This window comes from Lichenostomus cassidix, chromosome 5 (assembly GCF_008360975.1).
Source record: "Lichenostomus cassidix isolate B80296 chromosome 5, HeHo_3.0, whole genome shotgun sequence".
Taxonomy (NCBI): domain Eukaryota; kingdom Metazoa; phylum Chordata; class Aves; order Passeriformes; family Meliphagidae; genus Lichenostomus; species Lichenostomus cassidix.
The window spans coordinates 61,778,579-61,793,980 of record NC_139486.1 but is presented as its reverse complement, the minus strand read 5'-3'; the positions used below and the strand labels follow the sequence as shown (position 1 = coordinate 61,793,980).

General features: G+C 50.7%; 1 protein-coding gene and 2 pseudogenes across 2 annotated transcripts in view; all 3 read right to left on the bottom strand.

Annotated features, from left to right (window-relative positions):
• LOC146436954 (mas-related G-protein coupled receptor member D-like) overlaps positions 1–15,402 on the bottom strand; it is a 94,044-nt pseudogene that overhangs the window by 61,668 nt on the left and 16,974 nt on the right. The gene's annotated exons all lie outside the window — the stretch shown is intronic.
• On the bottom strand, positions 1,626–2,589 carry LOC146436957 (olfactory receptor 8U9-like; annotated as a pseudogene).
• On the bottom strand, positions 6,953–10,524 carry LOC146436956 (uncharacterized). The gene is made up of 7 exons (XM_085063375.1): positions 9,522–10,524; positions 9,128–9,363; positions 8,923–9,018; positions 8,766–8,816; positions 8,063–8,429; positions 7,462–7,638; positions 6,953–7,124 (listed from the first exon to the last, which is right to left on the bottom strand). The coding sequence occupies exons 1-7, from the start codon at positions 10,507–10,509 to the stop codon at positions 7,021–7,023; spliced, it is 2,019 nt and encodes a 672-aa protein (XP_084919501.1). The 5' UTR covers positions 10,510–10,524; the 3' UTR covers positions 6,953–7,020.

Sequence of the window (15,402 nt, the reverse complement as noted above, 5' to 3'; positions counted from 1 at the left end):
GACAGGGCTTGGAGCAACCTGGTCTAGTGGAAGGTGTTCCTGCCCATGGCAGGGGGTTGGAATGGGATGAGCTTTAAATTCCCTTCTCACCCAACTTTGATATCAAAAGTGTCTCTCTTGCCAAGCCCTTTCTCATTTAATTACAATTATTCCAACTCTTTTAATCCAGTCCAGATCCACCTTTCCCTGGTAGAAGCCCCCAGCCCTAAAATATTTCTTCTCCTGCTGTTTGTTTCCAGAAAGGATAGACATTGTTCACCATCTATTTACTTTTCAAAAGGAAGTGAATTCCCACATGACTCCTCAGAACATGACATCTTCACAACACAGTAACAAAGGGAAAATGTTTCTGTTTCCACCTTTCCCTGCCACAGCCAAGGCCTGTCCCTCTGTGCAGTCAGAACTCATCCCACCCCACAAAGGTGTCAACAGGTGAGGGAGAAGGTGGAGAAGAGGAGGAAGAGATGGACATCTCTGCTGAGCTTATCCAGACCACCCAAATGGTGAAAGGAAGTTGCAAGATTGCACTCAGTTTGCCCTTAAACCCAACAAATAGCCTTTGGAATTCATTAGGATGGGCATGAATTGGGAGTTTTTTCCAGGCCAGGAAAAGATGAAGGATTGCTGGTCTCTCCCCAGTGCTGTGGCCATTCCTGTACCTTCTTTAATGAGCCCTGATTTGTAGAATTGTTTGCTTTGGGTTTTTTAGGGCCTTTTCCACACCCAAACAGCTCCCAGCTATCCATAGATAAGGTGTTGAGGATTCTTTCACCTATGGAAACTAGACATGTGCTTAAATTTGGGGTGAAATCCGTCTGTTAGGTTTTCAAGGTATGTTTTGGCACTTGAACACCTGCATTCCCCTTGATATTCCAAGGTGTATTGTGAGATTTTTATCCTTCTAAGCCAGAAAAAAATGCAGTTTTAAAGCCTTTTATCTTGTTTTTTTTACCAATCAAATGTTAAAATACTCTTGCTCTTCCCAAGTGCTCCCTTCCACCCCAGCAGCTCTGCTCTAATAAATAACTCACAGGTAACAACGAGGAATTTTATTGGAGTTTAGGGATAAGGACAATAATCTTGCAAGAAAAATACACATTCATCAGTGCAAAATCAGTTATAAACCAATAAAACTGTGATTTGTGCATCCTGTGAGAAAGAGAAGAATTATTGGAGTAATACCCCAGAACCATTCTGTGTAATTTGTTCTGACAGCCTTGTGGCTGGAAAGGGAATTCATTTCAAGTTTGAGGCTCCCACTCTTGTTTCCTTCCAAGGAAGATGTGACTGTGGGGTTTATTTCTCCAGGATAAATATTGTAATTGAGTTTTGTGAGGAGCTGTGGAAGAACCTATATAAAATTGTGAGGATCAGGGACATATCCAATTATTTTAATGGATCATTTCTTACTTTAGATGAATGGTTTGCTTCCACAAACACACAGAGTGGCAGGACAGTGGGGAAAGACTTTAAGCTGAGAGTAGGGTTAGATGGGATACTGGGAAGAAATTCTTCCCTGAGGGAATGGTGAGGCACTGGCACAGGTTGTCCAGAAAAGCTGTGGCTGCCCCTGGATCCCTGGAAGAGCTCCAGGCTGGGTGGGATGGGGTTTGGAGCAGCCTTGACTAGTGGAAGGTGTCCCTGCCCATGGTGTGCTGGACCAGATGATCTTCCAACCTCCTCCTGCACTTCCCCAACGCTGCCTTCACCTCCCTGTTCCTCAGGCTGTAGATGAAAGGGTTGAGCATGGGGCTGAGCACGGTGTAGAAGACAGAGGCCACCTTACCCTGGCTGCCATGCCGGGACGCCGGCTGCAGGTACACGAAGAGCAGCGTCCCGTAGAACACCAACACAGACACCAGGTGGGAGGTGCAGGTGCGGAAGGCTCTGGCCCTGCTGGGCACCGAGCACATCCCCAGGATGGTGTGGAGGACGTGGCCGTAGGAGAGCAGGATGACCACGCCGGTGCCCAGCCCGTTGGCCATGGCCAGGGCAAAGATGGTGACCTCACTGCTGCGGGTGTCAGAGCAGGCCAGCCTCAGCACAGGGCCGGCATCACAGAAGAAGTGGTTGACAAGGCAGGGCCTACAGAAGGAGCCCCCAAAGATGCAGCTGGTGTAGATGAGGGCACTGAGGGAGGCCACGAGGTAGGACCAGGCCACCAGCTGCCAGCAGGCACACGGGGGACGCGGCCATGGCGTAAAGCAAGGGGTGGCAGATGGCCATGAGCCGTTTGTAGGCCATGGCAGCCAGGAGGTGACACTCGGCCGTGGCAAAGAGAGCAAAGAGGTGGAATTGTGTCACACAGCCCGCCCAGGAAATGGTTTTATTCCCAAACAACAGGCCCGTGAGCATTCTGGGGGAGATGACAGTGGAATAGCAGATGTCAGCCAGGGACAAATGAGTGAGGAAGAAGTACATGGGGGAGTGGAGGCTGCGAGAGACCCAAACCAAGAGCATCAGCCTGATGTTCCCCACCAAAGTGATGATGTAAATCAGCAGAAAGAGCCTGAAAAGTGGGACCTGAGCCCAGGGAGTGTCTGTAATTCCCAGGAGGATGAATGTGAGCTGCGTATGGTTTCCTCCCATGTCTGGGTGTTACCTGCAGAGGCAAAGGGAACAAATGCATCAAAATGGTAAACCTCAGAGCCTCTCTTTTGGGCCATATTTGACTCCAATCAGTCACTGTTCTAATTGCCACTTATTGGTATACTCCATATATTTTCCAAAAATAAGTTCTATACTTTTTTACTTACCAGTTGAGGTGCTTAGAAAAGAACATGTATCTTAAAGTGACACGAATGGCAAATTTGCGTCTTTGTGCTTGGATGCATAAAAGTTTGGATTTATTCCATATAAGAATCAGATATTTACTCCCTTTTGGTTTGAAAGAAATTTGTTTCAGAAGTTACCTTGGAGGAACCTCATCAGAGATCACATAAACCTGGAGCAGAAGAAAATCCTAATCCCAGTGAAATCCCAGATTCCACCACTTTAAGAATATTTTCCCTTGGCTTTTAATTATTAATGCAGTCTATCCAACTGTTAGATATCATTCACACTGGGTAAAATTCACATTGGTAAATTCATGCTTTATACTTTTCTGAGCTCCAGCAGGCTGAAACATCCAAAAACCATGGGAATGAAGATAAAACACTGAAATGGGATTGAATTTTAAAATAATCAAATTCCAAAGGCTGATTTAACGACTGTATTTTGCTGACAATTCCTTATAACTAAATAAGACTCACCCTTAACACTTCCATAAATCTGTTTATCTTGCTTCAGCTGCCTAAGAAAGATAAAAAACAATTTGCACAAGCCATTATTCCCATTCATTATAAAAAGTCCTACTTTTGCGAGGCTGTTTTCAGACACAGCCCCACAAAGGAGGATGTGAGGACATGAAGAAGGAAGTCAACTTCTTTCTCTTGGATTTACAGCTCCTCCTGTGCCCTCACTGTGGTGATTGGAGCCAAGGGTTTATCCCAAATGCAGCAGAGAACATCCAGGCTGATGTGGAGAGAGACGTGCTCTTTCCCTGACTCCAACAGCTGAGCCTGTGGGTGACAGGGCTGTAAATATGTTCTCTCTGCTCTCCTGGGATAAAACCCTCGGGCCTCCTCATGGCAGAGCAAATAAACAAAGAAAAGAGCAAACAAAAAGGGATAGCATGGAATTCTGAAACCCATTGTGCTTCAGGGATCTCAAATCTCTCATGTGCAGGAGTCACCAGGCAGCAGTGATGGCAGCAGTGGCACATGGCAGCAGTGATGTTCGGCTGGTCAGAGAGTCCCCAAGTGTCACACAAAACACTTCTGGCTCCAGCTCTGGAGCTGCTGATGTCCCTCTGTGGACACTCAACAGCCCAGTTTTCCTTCAAGGATGGGATTATCCACCTTGAATGCCTGCAGCCCGGATGTCCTACCTGAGCAGGTGGCTCTGGAGACTTCGAGGCAATGATTAATTGTCTCAGAGTGGACTAATCTGCATTAATCACCCCATCTGGGGGCTCCATCCACACCCTTGTCCCACAAACTCTATTGAAGCTCAGCCCAAGGAGTTTGCTCCCCTCAGGACTTATACTGGAGAAGTCCTGGTTGTCAGTTTCACAACATGTGCACATCCCTGGATTTCTTTAATCTGCACCTTGCCTTGATCAGGGACCCAAGTCAGACCCAGGACTGGGGTGGCTTTCAGATGTTTCAGCGTCCTGGAGCTCAGAATAGGGTATAAACCATGAAATTATAGTTCTGAATTTTATCCAGTATGAATGATACATAATATAATGGTTTGGTAGACTGGGTTAATAATTAAAATAAATAACTGATAAATCAAACAATATAGAATATAGATCAACCTTGGACCTCCCTCATCATCACCTGCTCACCTGGTGGCCTGGAATCATGGCTGAGAGAACATCAGGAGGCTTGGAATAAATCTGGTGGTTATTTATAAAGCAAGCTGGACGGTGGAAAAATAAGGTTTTGGGGGAAGTTGGCAGTAATTTGGTGCAATACAGTCCAGGAGAGAGATAGAGTAGGTCTGATGTGGGACAATTCCTGAGAAATGGAGGTGAAATGGTCATGAAAGAAAAAATTGCCATTTTTCTGGGAACATGCACAAAAGGAGAGGAAGGATTTAGTGATAAACAGTTCAAAGGTTTATAATTAATTACCTGATAAGTATTTTACTCTTTTGACAACTTGTTTTGCCTTCTTGGTTGTTCTTTTCTAAGTATCAAACGTTTATTTTGGAAATAACTGGATTTCCTGGGTTCATTTATTATTTTGAGAAAAGAGGGGTTATTTGAAGTTGTGCCTGGAAGATTGGTAATATAGCAGGAACTAATGGTGAAATCAGTGGGAATCAGTGGTGAAATGTTGGCACAGAAACTCACCAAATTCCAGTGCTGATGTTAAAATATCATTGTTTGCAGAGCTACACCCAACCAAAACATCAGTACCAGCTGGGTGATCTTTAAGGCCCCTTCCAACCCAAACCATTCCAGGATTCTATGTGGCCCTGTGTGGTCTCCTTTGGACATGGAGCATCCTCTTCCAGGATGCCTGGAGTGTCTTGATCCCTCTAATTCCACCTAAGATATCAGAGGATGTGCTTCACATTACTGCTAACTGATAGATAAATCCCATCTTTGGATCAAAACTGTGTTTTGTGGGCATCTGAGCTATTCCTGGGAATACCTGGAGCAGAATAAGAAGGTTTAATGGACTCTGGATTGTGTTCAGACAGGTAAATCAGCAGACCTGTGCAGGCCTGCTGGTGCCAAGGCAGGAGTAGCCTGGAAGCCTTTTGGGTTCATTCATTACCTGGAGGCTTGGAGCAGCCCTCACCTCCTGTAATCCCAGCTGGCTGCTCCAGAGATCCATCCAGAGCTCATTAGGACAGCCTAAGCTGCTGGCAATGGACACCTGGAGCAAACTCAGCCACTGAGCCTGAAGTAAAGTTACATTCACTTGAAAAATTAAATATTGTTTCTATTAGAGGTTATTTTGCTGTTGGAGAGGTTCTTCAATGAACCTGCAATGATCCCAATGCTCCTCTGGTGAGATAAGAATTGGATTTTTATTTTTAATCCTGTAAAGATTTTATGGGTTTATTCTGATTTGTCATGTTACCAGGGACAGAGAATTCTGTCTGCTTTTTTTTCCTCTTCCTTGTGGCAGAACTCTCATCCATACCTCATTTTCTGGAAAATAAGGTGGGATTCAAAGAGATTTAGGAGAGAGAAAAAAATTCAGTAACATGTGGATGTTAGCGCACATGTTTAACTCAAGAATATTTTGCATTTTATATATGAAAGTGTTGTATAATATACATTTAATGTTGGCTTTTAATATCTAGATATAATTTTGGATCAGAAAGAACATCTAGGAGATCTCTGGCCTTAGGATGGCAAGTTATACATTTATATAGGTATTTATGGATATGGGGCTTGGAGCAACCTGGCCTAGTGGCAGCTTTCCATACCCAGGGCAGGGGATGGAAGAGGATGATCCTTAAGGTCCCTCCCCTCCCAAACTCTTCCAGGATTCCATGAAAGGTGTCAGGATTCCCTGTATAGAGGTTATGTGGGTTTAACAAATGAGACATTCTGGAATTCTGTGATTTCTGGGCTGGATCAGAGAGGCACCTCCAATGAAAAGCCCTTTTTAGGAAAGATGGAAACACAACATTCTAAATTAATTACTTTGCAGTTTTGATGCAGTTTGGAGATAATGAGATATCACCCAAAAGCCAAGTCAAAGAATTAATTAATTTGTAGCTCCATATTTGAAACCAGGATATATTTCCAGGTTCAATTGAACAAACCACCCATGCCCAGTCCTTTTTCCGTCCCCAATTTCTGCCTTTCAAAGACTTCAAACAAAGTTCTAATTAGTTTTCCACTTTAGGCCCATGGTGGTTTGTTAAAAACAAATTTAGGAATATCATCAGTGGACTTCGTATCAGGAGATTTGCACTAAGGCAGTGGGGAGAAGGGACTAAAAAACAACAAAATAAGACAAGAAAAATACCTGAAAAACCTGAAATAAAAAAATGTAGGGTGATATTATTTTAAAGGTCTTCATTTTAGGCAAGAAATAACTCCTGATAGAAATTTCAGGTCCCTCATTTCTCCATATTTTGGATGGAAACTTGTTAGTGGCAAGAATGACAAATGAGCCTATTTTTTGGATGTCTTTTCCTTGTCCAAAGTTGCATTTCACTGACAACTGAATGAAACTAAATTCTTGCTTTTACATGAACAAGGTATTTTGCTCCTTCTGTGTGCCATGGCTATCTGTAGTCAATCCCAAGGGAAGTGAAAGAGCCATGAAAGTCCCTTTCAGGTACAAAATGGAGCACTGGGAGAGGGAAAAGACCAAAGTTACTAACAAGTTACTAACAGGGACCGCACTTGACACCACCAAATGGGTTTGTTGTTGTTTTATTTTTCGGGTCCTCAGTCCTGCGTGGGACTGGGGAAGTGGGTGCTGCAGAGGCTGCGGCAAGGCATCAAAGACACCTGCCCAGCACCCAAGGGTGGCGCGAGATCTCCTCCAGCGCCGGCCTGTCCGCGGGGTGCTTGGACAAGCACCAGCGGATCAGCTGCTGGCACTCTGCGGAGAGAAGCCAGAAAGGGCCCTTCGTCACTTGCCGAAGGCTCCTGCCCAGCCGCTCCCAGTGCCCGCAGGGCCCAGGCAGTGCTGCGTGCGCTCAGAGCCGTGCCAGCCGCCCGGCCCGCTCTGCCCTTGGCGGGAGAGCGGCACGGCAGGAAGCGGCGCCACCTCCTTCAGCCCGGCGTGCCACGCTGACCGGCCCCGTCACGGGCCGCCTCCCGCGGCACATCCAGCCCTTGACGGCACGTCCACCTGCCGCCGAGCTGCGTGAGCTGGGCCACGCTGGGCTGTGCGCAGCCACGTGCCAAAAAGTGCCTTCTTGAGGCCGGATACCAACCTGGAGAGACCTGCCGCCTGAAGCAGAGCTGCCCCGACACGATGTCACGGTCCTTGTGGAAGGGGATGTTCCCAAAGAGCATGACGTACAGCAGCACGCCCAGGGACCAGATGGTCGCCGAATGGCCGTGGTAGCAGCCATGGAGGATCCACTCGGGCGGGCTGTACACGGGTGTTCCTAAGGGAGAAGGGCAGCATTGTCTGGGCGCAGGCTGTTGGCTTGCAGAGCCTGGGCCCAGCCTCCTGGCTGAGCCAGGGCCTGCAGTGGTGGCCACAGCTTCCCCCCAAGGCTGCAGCCCCTGCTCCAGCAGCCTGGCCAAAGCCAAGAAGCCATTCTGCCAGCAAGCAAAGAAGGGCAACCATGCAGCCCAAGCCCTCATGGGCCTGCCGAGCCGAGCGGCTGGGGCTTGGCTTTTGCAGCCGTGCTCTGTCGGCAGGGCCGGCAGCACAGCAGAGCATCCTGGGGCACAGCATCCGCCCCGTGCCAAAGGGCAGCCAAAGGGCAGCCAAAGGGCAGCCGGCTGAGTGCCGCAGGCCAGGAGGGAAGGAATGGGGCCGTGCAATGCCTGGCGCTGGGAGCAGGGCCCCGGCCGTGGGCTCACCGGCAAACTGTGTGAAGGGCTGCTCCTGGAGAAAGGTGCCGCTCCCGAAGTCGATGAGCTTCAGCTCGCCGCTCTCCGGCTCCACGAGGAGGTTGGAGGGCTTGATGTCCCGGTGCAGGACGCTGCAGGCGGTGCAGTGCCGCACGGCCTCCAGCACCTGGCGGAAAAGCCGGCGCGCCACCTCCTCGCACAGGAACTCCCGCTCCATCAGGAAGTGCAGGAGATCCTGCGATGGCTCCGGACGCTCCATGACCAGCATGAAGCTGTCAGGCAGCTCAAACCAGTCGAGGAGCTGGATGATGTTGCGGCAGCCGGAGCCCACCTTCTCCATCAGCACGATCTCCATGGGAACACGGGTACCGTCGGGCTGTGAGGAGGAGAAAACGCCTCCAGCAGGCCTGATGCTGCCCTGGAGCTCTGCTGCCCCCTGCCTGCCATGCCCCAGTGCCCCCTTGGGCAGCCTCCCTGGGGCTTGGGCTTCCTCCCGCCCAGGGCACGCTCGGGGGGGGTGCCCCCCTGCCCGGCCACTCCACCGCTGTCCGGCATCGCCGGCATCCCCGGGCCCGCCGTGCTCCCTCCGGCTCGCTCGCCGAGCCCACGCCCGCTCCCCCCGCCATCTCCCGCCTCCCAGCCTCGGGGCGCCGGCCTTAGCCCTGCCCGCCGCGCCCCGCTCCGCTCCGTCCCGCCGGCCCCGCTCACTCACCAGCTCGCCCCACCGCAGCACGCTCTCCCGGGGCACGCGTTTGATGGCCACCTGCAAGCCCACAGAGCGAGAGGCGGGCTGAGCTCCAGCCCCGCCCGGCCCCGGCCCCAACCCCGGCCCGGCCCTCCTGCCACGCCCGGCCGTCCCGCCCGCTTACCGGGCTCCTGTCCGAGAGGCGGCTCCCCGAGAAGACGGTGCCGCAGCCACCGCGCCCCAGCTGCGGGCCCAGCCAGTAGAGCTCCTGCCGCTGCTTCTTTCGCCCTGCCAAAGGCCGAGAGAGAGAGCGAGCCATCAGCCTTCCGCCCGGGGCCCCCCAGCCCCGAGTGCCCGCCAGTGAAGCACGCCGGGCCACCGCGGGCCACCTCGCTCTCACCTGCTTCCTGCTGCGCGCCGGGCAGCGGCCAGCGCCTGGCAGCCGTGGGGCTGGCGAGCGGCACGGCTGGGCCAGGGTAGCGCGCACAGCTGGCTGCAGGAGCCGCAGGGCCGCGGGGCGGGGCGGCACCGACGCTGTCCCCGGCGTCGTGGGCTGGACGCTGCTGTTCGGGACAGCCGGGGCTACAGCCCGAGGCTTCTTGCCGCAGGGGCGTCCCAGGAGCGGCTGCACAGCAGAGAGGCGTTTTTGGACGCCCAAAAGCAGCCCGTCAGAGGCACTGGAAGCAGCCAGGGACTAGGCGGCTCTCGGGGAGCCTGGCCTGGCCTGGGGCTGTCCCTCAGGAGCCCCGCGGGAGCCTCACCCAGCTGCTCCCAAGATCTCACCTGCTATTGCAAAGGCCTCTGTGATCCGCGGTGGCCGCCTGGGAGCAGCTTCCTGGAGACGCAGGAACCTCCTCGGTCTCTTGGCCATCGTCTCCGCCGCCAGGCACGGGCTGTTGCCAGCTGGCACAGCCGGCACAGCCTCCTGGCTGCCGGGGGCCGGCAACTGCTGGCTCCGGCACACCTGCTGCTCCGCCACCTGCTCCTGGGAAGGCTCCCGTGCCTCGGGCTGGGCTCCCACTTGGACTTGCGGGCTTTCCCTGACCACAGCAGCGCTCGGGGATGAGCCCGTCTCGGTCACGTCCAGGAGTCCAGGGGAGCTGGGAGACCTGTCCGCGGGCTCTGCACCTGCTGCAGGCTGACAGGTCTCGCTGAGCCTCTGGCAGGGCTGGAGGCTGTCAGAGATAACAGAGGCTCCTGGCACGGTGGAGGATCTCTGACAGCCGGAGGCTCTTGCACGGATGGCTGATCTCTGACGGTGTGCCATCCTTGCAAGGGCTGAGGCTCTCCCAGGGATGGTGGTTCTTGCTGGGAGACGCCTCTTGCAGGGATGGAGGCTCCTGGAGGAGCTGCACGAGCCACAGCAGGGCAGGTGGCCTCGCTTCAGCAGCTCCTCCAGCTCTTTCCACAGTGCCTGCCACATCCCTGAATAAAGTGGCTCACGTGTCCCATTGCGAGCCCACAGCAGCAGCATGCTTTCCCGCAGCTGCTGGGCCACAGCCAGGCAGGGGCCGCAGCTGCAGGGGCTGGCCAGGGGGCTGGCGGGAACACGTGGCCGCTTGCCTGGGGTCGCCCGAGGCCTGGAGCACCTGGGAGCTACAGGGGCTCCTCGGCTCCTCCGTGAGCCTCTGGCTTGGACCCCGGCACGCTTAGGGATCTCCTCTTTCCTTGCGTGCTGCCTCCATGGTTGTCGGTGGCCAAGAGCCCACCAGACAGCCACAGCGGCCAGCAGCAGGAAAAGCGCAGTCATAAGGACGCCACCGTCACACATGGCTCCGGCACGTCCCGTCGCAACTGCACTGGCAGCTGCGCCTGCTGGCCCCTCTTATATAGCTGAGGCACGGCTTTGTGACCTCACAGTGCCAGAGGTCACTGTGGGCCAGCAGAGCCCTGTGACATGGCAGCCCCGCCTCACGCCGGCGCTCAGCCCCTTTGTGCCGTCACAGCCCTGCCTCCCTCAGGGATCTGTGAACGTGGCTCATCCCTGAAGATATCCATGTTGAAGTAAAGCCTGGAAGTAATAACATGAGCTCAGCCTGTTGCAGTGAAGCATTTCCTGGAGCATGAGGCACATCAGAAAGGATTCTTGCTGGCACCTGTGTTCACCCCATGGCTCCTAGGACAATGCAGTAATGACAACAGGAAACACCCAGTACTCTGTACCTGAGAAGATTCTCCAGAGATAAAGGAAGTTAAACCTTCTTTATCTCTTGGGAGCTCTCCAGGCATGACTGTTGAGGGCTAGGAAGAGGTTTCTCTTATCAGCTCAACAACTTCTGCAATGCCTCTGTTCTACAGAAATCAGGATTTCCTGAGGAGCTCTCCTGGTGCTCCCAGTGCTCTGGTTTTGACTGGGATAGGGTTCAGGACTTCCCAATGGCTGGCACATGCTGGGTTGGGATTCATGATGGGAATGCTGTGGATCACACAGGGGTGGTTTGGTTTCTGCTGAGCAGGGCTTGCCTACCTCAAGGACTTTGCAGTGTCCCATGGGACAATATATGTTTCCCACTGAGAATGGAGGGATGAGTGTTGAAGACAGAGGCAAAGAATGCACTAAACACCTGTAAGAATGCATTTAACACCTGTACAGTGTTTCTGTCCCTGTTTGTGAGGTCACCGTCTACACCCTGCTAGGAGCTGATTTTATTCCCACACTCTCTTTTGCCATTAATGTATTTGACAATCCTCTTTTTATTGTGCCCCACAAAAAGAATTAAATTCCTTTTGAAAAGTTAATAGATGGTGAACAGTGTCTTTCCTTTCTGGAAACAAACAGCAGGAGAAAAAATGTTTTAGGTCTGGGGGCTTCTACCTGGGAAAGGTGGATCTGGACTGGATTAAAAGAGTTGGAATAAATGTAATGAAATGAGAAAGGGCTTGGTAAGAGAGAAACTTTTGATATCAAAGTTGGGTGGGAAGGGAATTTAAAGCTCATCCCATTCCAACCCCCTGCCATGGGCAGGAACACCTTCCACTAGACCAGGTTGCTCCAAGCCCCGTCCAGCATGGCCTACAACACTTCCAGGGATGGGGAAGCCACAGCTTCTCAGGGAAACCTGTGCCTCACCACCTTCACAGGGAGGAATTTTTCCCCACTATGCAATCTAAGTCCACTCTCCTTCAGTTCAAGATTTTCAGGTTGAAAGGAAGAATTAAGAAAGCCCACCAGCAGGTCTGAGTTTCAGATCCCACCACCATCCCACCAGTGGGCCCTGAGCTCCAGGTGCCACCATCCAGGTGCTCACAGCTATTTCCACCACAAGTGATGCTGTTCCCATTCCCAGAGCAAGAAGTGATCCTGGGAGACCAACCAACCTTCAAGGAATTATCAGCTTAACAAGATCTTCTGGGCTTTGCCAAGAAAGTTTCCTAATCATCAAGGAAGCTTCTCAGCAGGTTTTTAAACAACTTCTGTCATCCTTCTTAACAAGCCACGGGAGACTAATTAGCAAGGGAAACCATGGAGAAACTTTCTTCCTTGTTAAAGACAAAGTGAACTTCTCTAGCTGCGTTGTTTGCCACATCCAGGAGACAAAGAGCTGCAGGGTCCGTGTGGTGGGATTGTGACTGTGTTGAGGCACCTTCAAGCTCATCCCATTCCAACCCACTTCCAAGGGCAGGGATGCTTCCCACTATCCCAGGCTGCTCCAAGCCTTGTCCAACCTGGCCTGTAACTCTTGCAGGGATCCAGGGACAGCCACAGATTCTTGGGGAAACCTGTGCCAGGGCCTCCCCAGCCTCACATGGGAGAATTCCTTCCCCATATCCAATCTAAATGCTCTGACAGTTTGAAGCTATTCCCCCTCATCCTGTCACTCCAGACCCTTGTCCAGAGTCCCTCTGCAGCTCTCCTGGAGCCCCATTAGGCTCTGGAAGAGGCTCTCAGCTCTCACCCCTGAGATGAAATTCCCACCTACAGGCTGAGCTCAGACACGGGTTACTGCTGGCTTAGCAGCTGGACTCCATGATCTTAAAAGGCTTTTCCAGCCAAAATAATTCAGGGGTGCTGTAAATGCTTCTACCCCATATTTGCTCCTGGTCAGCATTCCTGCCTCTCTTCTTGGCTTCTGGGCTCAGTTTCACTGTAGTTCCCACCATTTGTTCTTCCTTCCTTCCTCTGTGCCTCATGATTTATTTTAGAGGGGAAATCACACAATTACCCAAAACTAAGCAAAACCAATTTAATAATAAAACCAAAATAGGATCAAAATGACAGGATAGAGAGCAGTGGCGGGAAATTCCACCAGAAACCATGGGAGATGCCAGAAGATGGCTCTCTGCTCCTTGAGCATGCTTGGGCCTTGAGTTTGGTCACTGCCCACTCAGTGGAATTATTTCCTGTGGAAATTAATGACTGTGGAAGCAGCTCCATAAGGAGGAGACTTGCACTGGTAAATAAACACCACGACTTTCAGGAAGTTCAATGGAAGTGTGAGGTTTTATGTCCCACTTCTTTGTATATATGTAATTAAATATATGCAGATTTAAATTTTTTACTGAAAATATATAAATTAATCTCTTAAAATATATCATTTATCTCTTGGTATCACAGGGAATTAAAAAGAACTGGTGCAAGAAATGGAGATTAGAGGATTGGGAGACAGATCAGGATTTGAACAAGTGCTGCAAGGGCTCATTGGGAAGAAGGCAAAGTCCATCAGGAACTCGTCTGCTGCAATTTACTTTTTCAATGATATGGGACATCCTGATATCTGAAAACCCAGACAGTCAGAACCAGGTGTCAAAGAGAGTCACAATCATGTTTATGAGAGCAAAGAGAAAAATTTATTTTTTTTTACCCATAAAAGAAGGAAATTGTCCCACAGTAGTTGTAATCAGAACAGATGAAAATGAAGATGAAGATGAAAATGAAGATGAAGATGAAAATGAAGATGTGTGCTTCAAAATGGCTGCAGGAGACTCAGCTGCAGTCATCTTCACTGGCCAGAGAATCCTGGAATGGCTGGGGCTGGAAGGGACCTTAAAGTTCATCTCATTCCAAGCCCCTGCCCTGGGCAGGGACACAGGATAACCCATGAGAAAAGTGTGTCCATCAGGAGGAAACATCAAAGCTGGATGTTCCATCTCCTTCCCACGTGGTGATTCCAGCTCTTCTCATGGTCAAATGCTTGACTACAGAAGACAGACACAGTTCCACCCCATTTTACCAATCCCCACCTGCACAAAGAGCCAAAACCTTTTGGGTTTGAGAGCAGCAGCTCCAGCACGAAGCCACAGCTCACAGAGCAATGGCACCACAGCCACAGACTCGGAGTTTCAGTCACTGTGGCTCATGTTCCTGTTTAAAGGTCAGGTGATGGTCAAGGTAAGACCAGTGGGACACAAAGTCATTGAATGGCTACTCAAAATATTATTCAGATATTAAATATTTTTCATATGTTTTTAAAAAATTATTGAATATCTTATCACCAAACAATGGTTTTAAGGCCCTGGAGGAAGGAGAGTTGTTCTGGGGCTTATGGTTTAAGTGTCTTAATGTTTTCTGAATAATTATGGAGGTTTGATGTTTTAAATGAAACATTAAAATAGTCTTTCATTTTATTTAAAGAAAATATGTACAATCTTTCCTGCACGTAAATTAAGCAATGTCCTGAGTAGGACAGCTGCAGAGGATCAGAAGGGTGGGAGAACAGCAGGAGTTACACACAGAGGTCCCAGTTCATGGTCCTGATCACAGAGTCAGGGAATTGATTAGGCTGGAAAAGTCCTCTAGGATCACCAAGTCCCACCATTCCCCCAGCACTGCCCAGGCCACCACATCCACACAGCTTTTAAATCCCTCCAGGGATGGGGATTCCACCACTGCCCTGGACAGCCTGTTCCAGGGCTGGACAGCCCTTTCCATGGAGGAATTTTCCCTCTATCCAACCTAAACCACTGCTGGTGCAACTTGAGGACATTGTCTCCATATCTGGGGATGTGAGTTGAGGATCTTTGGGGTCACTGCCGTGGGGGTCAGCAGAGCCAAAAAGAGAGGAACAGGAGCATGAACAGCCCAGGGGGATTTATGCAGGCAGCTGGATTAAATAATAACCAGGAAATTATCAGCAAGCTTTGGGAACAAAGGATTCAGCTGATTGACCCTGTGTGCCTGTGAACTGTGTGTCTGTCCTAGGTTGCAATATTGATGTAGTTAAGTATTCTATTACCACCAGCTGTGGGCCATTAGCTGCTATCACCCACTCCGGATGACAGGCAATGGGCCATCCGTTAGCTATCATCACTTGCTAATGACCCACCCCGCATGACAGGCAATGGGCCATCAGGGACCCACCGAGTGACTCATGGACTTATCTCATCCCATTGTGAGATGCTCTGCCCAGGAGGGAGGAGCCAGGTGTTCCCACCTGGATATAACCTGGCCTTGGAACTGCCTGAGCTAGCCCTGTCTACTGGGTTCCCAGAGGACCAGAGCTACCACTGGATCTTCAGCTGGAGACTAGACCGTCACAGGATCACCGCTTCAACTGGACTACTTCAGTTGGACTGCTACTACCACCCTAACAGGGTGTTGGGTTGTATCTGACTTTGTCAGTGCTTTTCCTTGTATTATTTCACTTATTTTTAATTTCAATCTTGACTTGTGATCTCCCACTGGTTTGTTTTCAAACCAACACAGTGTCATTAATAAATCAGCAAA

Bases quoted from the DNA above. Each gene is read 5' to 3' on its own strand.
- LOC146436956 (XM_085063375.1), bottom strand. From the start codon at position 10,509: ATGTGTGACGGTGGCGTCCTTATGACTGCGCTTTTCCTGCTGCTGGCC. The intron at 9,019-9,127 runs GTGGCCCGCGGT...GCAGGGCGAAAG, and splicing joins AGGAAGCAGGTGAGAGCGAG to AAGCAGCGGCAGGAGCTCTA. The intron at 8,430-8,765 runs GTGAGTGAGCGG...TCCTCCTCACAG, and splicing joins TGCTGCGGTGGGGCGAGCTG to CCCGACGGTACCCGTGTTCC.